This window comes from Triplophysa rosa, linkage group LG5 (assembly GCF_024868665.1).
Source record: "Triplophysa rosa linkage group LG5, Trosa_1v2, whole genome shotgun sequence".
In the NCBI taxonomy this organism is placed as follows: Eukaryota; Metazoa; Chordata; class Actinopteri; order Cypriniformes; family Nemacheilidae; genus Triplophysa; species Triplophysa rosa.
In genome coordinates, this window is record NC_079894.1 from 15,749,754 (window position 1) to 15,759,377 (window position 9,624).

The 9,624-nt window shown below is 37.2% G+C and overlaps 1 protein-coding gene across 1 annotated transcript; it reads right to left on the reverse strand.

Moving 5' to 3' along the window:
* Positions 1-902: 902 nt before the first annotated feature.
* Positions 903-2,794, reverse strand: LOC130554122 (piggyBac transposable element-derived protein 4-like). The gene is made up of 2 exons (XM_057333562.1): positions 1,270-2,794; positions 903-1,184 (listed from the first exon to the last, which is right to left on the reverse strand). Exons 1-2 carry the CDS (start codon positions 2,128-2,130, stop codon positions 903-905), a joined length of 1,143 nt encoding a protein of 380 aa, XP_057189545.1. The 5' UTR covers positions 2,131-2,794.
* Positions 2,795-9,624: the final 6,830 nt, after the last annotated feature.

Below are 9,624 nucleotides of genomic sequence, written 5' to 3' on the forward strand. Positions count from 1 at the left end.
TCCACTACTCCATCCATCTGGACCATCCAGGGTTGCACGGCACTCATCAGTAAACAAGACTGTTTGAAAATTAGTCTTCATGTATGTGTGGGCCCACTGCAACCGTTTCTGCTTGTGAGCATTGGTTAGGGGTGGCCGAATAGTAGGTTTATGCACAACTGCAAGCATCTGGAGGATCCTACACCTTGAGGTTTTCGGGACTCCCGAGGCACCAGCAGCTTCAAATACCTGTTTGCTGCTTTGCAATGGCATTTTTGCAGCTGCTCTCTTAATCCGATGAATTTGTCTGGAAGAAACCTTCCTCATTCTGCCTTTATCTGCACGAACCCTTCTGTGCTCTGAATCAGCCACAAATCTCTTCACAGTACGATGATCTCGCTTAAGTTTTCGTGAAATATCTAATGTTTTCATACCTTGTCCAAGACATTGCACTATTTGACGCTTTTCGGCAGCAGACAGATCCTTTTTCTTTCCCATATTGCTTGAAACCTGTGGCCTGCTTAATAATGTGGAACGTCCTTCTTAAGTAGTTTTCCTTTAATTGGGCTCACCTGGCAAACTACTTATCACAGGTGTCTGAGATTGATTTCAGTGATCCAAAGAGCACTGAGACACAATACCATCCATAAGTTTAATTGAACAATATAAAATTAAATGTTTACGACACTTAAATCCAATTTGCATAATAATTTGGAACGCAGTGTATATATATATATATATATAAGTCAATATGTAAGACCATAACTATTTACAATTTTACAATTATATTTTACAAGTTATTGGCATCATGCCACTCATTGTAACAATCACGATTTGGCACAAAGCACAACGGTATGTCACAGGAGGAGCACTTCACTGGTGTCTTTGCTTGGCACTGTCTGCACCTCAGACGACCCATGGTGCTATGTGCAGTGATATGCACAGGCTTGTGATGTTTGCTGCGTGGAGTGGAGATGGGCAGGAATTTTTGCTGCTGCTGCCAGCTCCTCAACAAGTTCTCTCTGAATGCCTTTTGGTGCATGGGTACTCTCCTTTACCTTTGGTAAGATCCTTGTAAAGCAAGAACCATTCACAATAGCAATGTCCATAAAGTGATAAAACAATGTATTATCCACCCTCTGGGTCTTGTGGATGACTTTTAATAATTGATCAGCGAATCTGAAAGATCCACTCCACCCATGAACCTGTATAGGAAGAAAAACAACACTGAGCCACATATTTGATTTAATTTCAAATAGCATAAAAGATTGTTGATTATATAATACATACCGGTTGTACTCCTTCACTGCTGGTGGAACAGAGATGTTCTTCAAAACCCAGTGCCCATCTGCATCTTTCACTCTTCTCTGAACAGTGTCCCCCCCATGGGCTGTGTGGAGTGTTGTGTGCACATAAAAACATCCCTTGTGTCTCGCCATTGCACAAAGAGGAGGGATCCTTTCTGATCCACCGTATGCTCCCACGCAAAGATTTCGAAACCAGAGTGTTTATTTTGGTTTTTGGAAAACCAATTCTGTTTGTGCGTATCGTTCCGCATGCCCAGATCCTCTTTTGAAGGAGATCACAGAAAAGGGAGGGACTTGTATAAAAATTGTCAACAAAGAGCTTGTAACCCGTGCCAAGCAACTGTGTGTCAACAAGCTCCATTACTGACTCATAACTGAGTCCTTTCCCACTGTTTCCCTGCAGCTTTCCTTCATACACAAAAAAGTCCCATGTGTACCCATTGCTCGAGTCCGCCAGTACGAAAAGTTTATAACCCCAGCGACAAGGCTTATTTTTCATGAACTGTTTAATCCCGATACGCGCTTTAGAGGCAACCATCCGCTCATCAATTGAAATTTCCTGGCCAGGGTGATAGTTTATTTTGCATGCATCCCTAATCTCACTGTATAGTGGCTTGATTTTGCAAAGACGATCAAATTCTGAGGTACCTCTTCTCTGCTCGTTAGCAGCATCATCCACCAAGCTACTGAGGTGAAGGGAGTGGCAGATCCTGAGAAACTTCTTTCCGGTAAGAAGCGTTTTAGGGAACGGCAAGCTGTACAGATGACTTTCTCTCCAGTAATCAGTTATGGACGGGAGTTTTATTAGACCCATATAAATTACCATGGCCATGAATGCCAGCATATCCTGCACTGTTACGTCAATCCATGGGTTGGAGGGATTTGAGTGATGAGTTGAGCCAAAGTCATTGGTGTTTTTAATTATTGTCAGTAACACAGAGTTTGTAAAAAAAAGTTGAAAAAGCTGTAAAGCTGTGTAGTTAGCTGTACGTATGAGCTGGGGGCCTGGTGATTTGGTGGGTCTTTAGGTGGGTTGTGGTGGTGTCACGTCTGGAACATCAACATCATTCCATCTCTCTTCAGATGTGGGGATTGACATCTCATCTTGACCACTGGTGCTGGCAGTTCTCCCTCTTCCTCTAGCCCGTCCTTTGCCTCTTGGTCTTTTGCTGGCAGAATCTCTCTGGGTAGGTGAGGTTTGGGGCTTATCTTCCGATGAGGTGCTGTCATCTTGCCTGTTGGTATATGGCTTTTTGCTGCTTGGCTCCCAGTCTTCATCCGTTTCATTTGATTGTCTGTGTTACCAAAATGCAAAGAGAAAATTGTTTACAAAACATTTGGATATATTTTTACATGCTCACACATATATAAACAGAAACACATGCACACAAACAATCTGACACACACACACACAACCAGACATATACACCAGTGCACACACACATGCACGCACGCAAACATATAAGTTACACCCATGCATAAACAATATACACTTCTGCAGGAACACATAACTCAGTATACACAGTAAAATATGGTATATAATAAAATAAAATACTTACTTGTCGAGAGTGACGTCTCCGCCATCCAAAAACAGGTCCTCTGCAACCGTGTCAATGGATGAAACATCGCTCTCTTCGTCTGAAATGTCATCCTCTGATTGATCACTGTTACGCCTAGTACATTCTTCAACAACTTCGTCAAGTTTAAACTTTGTTTTTATCATCCTTTATCACCTGTATAATCTCTCAATGCTAACTTTCACTTGTAAACTCTACAACGCTCTCTTTACGCACGGGCGCACGTGTCACTACAGTAATTTGCGCACAGACTTTTTTGCATGATAGATTGAATCTTCCCACTAAAGCTGCATATTAATCTTTTCAGAAGCTCATTGGCTATCATACAAGACAGTCATGTGCAAATTCTGATGCGATTAGATCAATCTGTTGTCCATCAAATTGAGGGCAGTGTCATTGGTCATCCAGGGCGCTCCTTGGCTATTGATGCCTAATGACACCCCTTAGATTCACCTATTGGTTCAAATGAGGTGTCAATTCAAAGTGCAGGGGTCAGCGGCCATTTTGACATCAACAAATCCGTATTGTTTACAATAGAAAAGAAGCTACACCGCAGAAAACATTGAAGATTTGATTGCTCTTTCGGCTAACTTGAAACGACACTACCACATTCCATGGATGTTTATGGATATATAAATGTTTTTTGGGCTAAATATTTCATTGAATTAGATCGACTGGAGCCTTTACAGTGTAACAACACCGTTTTTGTTGAAATTTTATGAATCATTGGGCAATCGGGAGGCTTCATAGGTGAGTTCCGTCAGTTTAGTCGTTGTTTATTTGATTGTTGGTGGTCTGACAAAGACACTGATTGTACCTTCTGTGTTGATCGTTCCCCTAAATGGTTTACATTATTTGAATCACAAGAATCTCAGCTTTCCAAAGATATGTGACATGTTTAGCTTTTTGTTTCGTGAGTTTTTTTAATGTCACAAAGTTAACCCATAAACATGCAGTGTAGCGCCAGCGGTACAGTGGATTTCAAGGGGGTTAAGAGTCTTATGAGATACTGAAGGTGCTGGCATTCAAAAATGTAATTAGGAACTATCCACCAACCATCTGTTGCAGATGACCATAACATTGGTTGCTTGTTTTTCTCACTGATGTATTCCATGGAACACTGTAAAACAGCAGAAAACAAAAAAAAACATCATCAAATTAACTAGATTTACAGAATCATTGTACTACAACAACCTAGTTAGCAAGGTGATACTTTTATTCAGTGCGTGCATAATCATTACGCAAGTGATGCAACATTTGGGTTTTAGCTGTATTTACGAAACATTCGAACTATCAGTTTGCTTTCCTTTCAAACATAAGCCACATTTAAACGTGAAATCATCCTAATTTCAAACATTACGTTTAGTGGTGATTTGCAGCTACGGTTATTAGCACTAGCTATAGACTGTTTAAGATTGCTAACGTTAGCCAGTTCGCAACAACCACCGTTTTTAAAGTTCAGGGATGACAAAAAAAGCCAATAAAACTTGGGGTGTGTAAAATGCATGTAAATATGAACATTTGGGTTATATCTCAGGACCCATTTTAAATCGCGTAAATTACTTACTAACTACAGTTTGTTTATCAGAAATTCAAACAATACTTGATAATACTTCCTTTCTGAACCACATACTCTCGATAAAAGTAAAAAAATGTTTTATTTACCGTGTAATTTGAACGTGCAGATGAAGCCGCACGCGTGGTGCGTCCCTCTTTCAGCAAGTCCGTCGTCCTCGCGTGGGTCCTCTTCAGGCAGAAAAGTCTGACATTTGTGGAAAAACTCCACCTGGCCACAAGTGCCTGACTGAAAATGATTCGGGACGCTAAAGAATCGTGAACTTACTGAACTGACGAAACAATCACGAACTTTTACCAAACTAATTCTCATGCTCCAGAAAAATACTGCATTGTACTGTTATTTAACCTCTGATATTTTCCTATGCTAAAAGGATATGCAAAAATATTCAATTTGACATTAACTCTTCTTTAATTTAGAAACAAATGTAAAAAACAGGATTTGTGGTAACTTTCACGACTTTGTATGATTTTTTTTCAAGTCCACAACACTGGAAACCCCAACTGAAGCAACATAAAATTGCATGTTTTAACCATGTGAATTATAATTTAAACCTAAACAGTGTGATAGAAGTCAAAGATTTTGCTAACAAAATACAGTAGGACTGAATAATACTGAGTAAATAGAAAAATATATTTTTTGCAGTATTTCAGTCTGAGTACAACATGTGTAGCCTATATAGGCCCTATATGTCTGATTATGCCTGTTGGGTTTCTGCGTATACTTGATGGCTGGTTTGATCATATTCATGCTTGTGCTTGGTAATCAAGGGATCAATGTTTGTGAAATGCCAATTGTGTGTAATGAGCTGGAGTGCAAAAAAGTCTGCCATTTTATAATTTTAAGACCGCATGTCCACTGGGATGGACATTAAATAAAAAAATCCGGTGTTGTACAACTCTAAAATATCGTCTGATTTTTTTGAAAAACATAACATTCAAATAAAATATAACAGGGGCAAGACAGTGAGGTTACCATTAACATGGTTAACAATCTGTGACGTATTATTAAAATGATAGAAACATGCAGTTTTATTGGTCTAAACCAAAAAAAGACGTAATGTCAATTCTTATTGAAGCAGGGTCTGAAGGGGTTAACACAGCCCACAATGCATTGCATACTACAGTACAAAACCGTATTGCATAAAAACAGTAGATTACTGTTGACAGATGGCTGTAAATTAACAGTAGTTTCTTTAACTGCAAAATATTGCCCAGTATGCATTGTTTTCTACAGTATATTACTGTTTTAATAAAAAACAGTATGTTACTGTCAGAATTTGGCTGTTTTTTAACAGCAATTTTTACAGTGCAGTGATTTATGGAGAATTCACGCTCTTTAATATACCCACTGTCATTTGTATGTCAGCAGGTTGGTTTAGTGTTTGGTGGCATATGTGTTTATTATGGACTGCGTCCTTTGTGAGGGCATCAACTATTACGTAAGAACCTGCAGAATGTGTCAGATCAATGGGAAATGTTGAGAAAACAAAATTACTGCACAATTTTTTATTGGAGAATCTGGAATATTATAATATTATAGGAATACTGTAAGTAATATTATTTATATTTCTGATGCTTATCAGACTCTATGTACACTGAAAAAAAAAGATTTTTGCTGCTTGTCCAATTTGATTAAATAAGTTAAATCAACACAATTTTTGTCAAATTTGCTCGCAACATGATTTTTTCATGTTCAGTAATGTAACTTAATCCCTTTATGTTGGCACTACATAAATCAAGGGTGTCCAATGTCGGTCTTGGAGGGCCACTGTCCTGCAGAGTTTAGCTCCTACTTGGCTCAACACACCTGTTTGGAAGTTTCTAGTCTGCTTTGTGAGACCTTGATTAGCTGTTCAGGTGTGTTTGATTAGGGTTGAAGCTAAACTTTGCAGGACACCGGCCCTCCAGGACTGACTTTGGACACCCCTGATATAAATTATTGTGTTGTGTTAACATATAATTGTTACAACTAGGCTTTACAACTAATCTCCCAGCATGCTTTGCGTAAGGCTGCATTTTGAGAGTTATTTTCTTAATTATGTGTTGTTTTATGTGTTTTTCAGTAAAGAGAAACACTGTTAGTGTTTAAGTTCATTTATTTTTGAGATTCAGAGGAGTTTGTTGTATTTTTCAGTTTTGTGGTTACCATTGTTCAGAAAAGCGTTGCCTTTGTTTAGATAGTGGGCGGTTGCATTTTTAAATTTTACTTTCTGTTAAACTCTGTTAACTTAATATCTTATTAGAGATCAAATAATATTTTATGGCCCATTAAAAACACTTATGTTGAGAACGTTAAAGGAAAATATGAAACATTAACATATGAAAATCATAACTTTGGCAACTTGAACATAATGAAATTATGCCCAGCAAACGTAACTATTTTGTGCAACCGATGTACATCATTTGTTCATGTTAATCCAACAGATTTTTTTTCGCTAGTGAGAAACACTTTGTCGTCTTGGATTTACATGGTTTTATCTGAATTCTGAGCAGTTTTGAGATATTGAGCTTTGAAGTCTTTGCATTCCATTTTACTGTAGATATAAACTTTTTGCTTCCTAAGAAAAACTCAAAATGTACACAACTTAAAGAAAAAAACATGACATCAAATGTAAATAAATTGTCACAGAATAAGGATATACGACTAACAAAATTTTGACAAAAATGTCAGATTCCAAGGCAATGACTTCTCTGACTCAGACCTATTAGAGTAGACCAGATATATAATATACAGTGCATTCTCATGAATTGCGTATAAATAACACGCGCGTTGCATTATCGTGAAATACGTACGCCAAAGTTCGATTTTGCGTGCATAAATACGCCTATTTTTGCGTGCATATGATACGCCAATTTAGCGCGCGTGCATATTAACCGGCAATTTGTCTTATTAACCTGTCCCCTAACTCAAACCCTAAACCTAATGTTAGTGTGCGTGCATATTATAACCTCTATCCTAACCCAAACCCTAAACCTAACAGTATTATTTTAATTATTTCAGTGTTTCCTCTTCATGTACGTTTCAAAATGGCTGCTCTCCAGCGAGGTGCACGCATACATTGGCGTATTTATGCACGCAAAATCGAACTTTGGCGTACGTATTTCACGATAATGCAACAGCGTGTTATTTATACGCAAATCGATGTGAACGGGTTGATAATATATGATCTGAGAAGATTCTGATATAAGGAGAAATTATATCATCTATAAATTACATGTTTTGGGGAGATCTGTCACGTTACTATTACTATTAAAAGTATATCAATAACAATTTATGCTCATCTGTATGTTTCCCTGCTGTTGATTCTGTCTAGATGTTTATTTCTTAAGTATGAATTCTCTTGTATCTCTATAAAGACTACAAAGTACTTGGTTTGCGTGTGTGACTTGCTTAATTAATGTTTAATTAAGCTAATTCAGATTTTTGTAATATAGATATGAGCGCAGAAATCGACCATCAAATGTTAACTTGGAACATGGTGGAAATTCTATTGGATTGAATTCTTTTCAGACATTGTGCTTGGTGAGAAACACACCATTACGTTTTGGTGACCTTGTGCCTCCAGGAAATCCAAACTGGAACTTGTTACTCATTTTGCTGCAAATTATTAACATTGTCTTTTTACCCGTGGTTACTTATGGCATGACTGTTTTTTTTAAACATTTGATCTCTGAGCATCATCAACTTTTCAAATCGGTGTACCCTCACAAAACGTTGATACCAAAGCATCATTTTATGGTGCATTATCCTTCATGCATAAGGAAAATAGGACATCTGTTGCACTTCTGGAGTATGAGATTTGAGGCCAAGCACAAACTGTTCAAAAATATGCTGAAAAGTTTTAAGAATATCACAAAGTCCCTTGCACGGAAACATCAAATGGCAATAAGTCACTGGGAAACACTTAAGTGTGCAGCGAAAAGAGTTGGGACCAATGAAAATTTTCTCTCTTGATGACTGTGATAATGGTGAGGATTTAGCCAGAGCTTTACAAGTCACAGTGCAGACTAACATGTACTCTACCAGTTGGGTAAAACTTGATGGCACTCAATATAGACCTGGTCTAGTTATATGCACAGAGATCAAAAATGAACTTCCGTTTTTCAGTAAAATCATTATCAGTAAACATTCTTGTGTTGGGTGAAAATGTTTATTTTGTGGTTGAAAAACTTGTTACAGAGTCGTTCAGTGAGCATTATAATGCATTCAGAGTGGGTGATGTTAATGAATTTGATGCAGTTGTTGAAGCTGATAATCTTAAGCATTATAAACCCTATGACCTTCAAAGTGCATGGACCGAATGTGAATATGTATGTTGTGCCTTTGCACAGTTTTGTAATGTTTTAACTGTTGTAAGAGTGAACACATTTTTTAAACTATTAAGAGTGCATATTCACATTTGGTCCATATGCCTTTTCACTGTTTTTATAGGCAGTGTAGTGTTTAAACTATTGTAAGACTAAGAACAAATGTTGTACTTGATGTTTTTGTGTTGAAACCATTCAGAGTATGCACATTTGGTCCATGTTTGTTGTATCTTTTTACTGTTTTATTGGCAGTGTAATGTTTTGACTGTTGTTTTGAGATTAAGTGTTAAAAACATGTCTTTGCCTTTGGTGTTTTGGTAAAAAGATCAAATGTGAATTTACCAAAATATAGCAACTTTCATCTGAACTATTTGTTTGTTAGATTAACATTTCTAGTTGTTATCAAATTTATCTTATTTAAATTTAAGGTAGTGTTATTTTACTCTGAAGAGTTGGATTAACATTTCTATGAGATGTCTGATTAACTCCGTAAGAGTTAAATGTTGAACTCTCAGTAAGTGTTAATTCATTAACACTTTTAAAAGTGTACATTTAACTAGGGCCAGTGTGGATTATATATACACCCAAAAAGTGTTAAAAATAACTCTCACAGAGTTAAATGAACACTGGTGATTTTGCAGTGTACTAAAAAGATGTTGAAAAAATGTTATAGGATACAAGCAGCAGTTTAAGAAAAGTAGCTGTTTTGTTCTTTTGAAGAGTTTGAAGGATTTAAAGAGCTGTACTGGAAAAATAATATCAATGAGCAATTTTCAAAAATGTAAAAAAAGACTCTTCTCTTTGCGGTCAACCAGTGTGTTGTGAACTTTGTTAAATAAAAAAACGTGATTATTTACAACCGCCATCCCTGAACC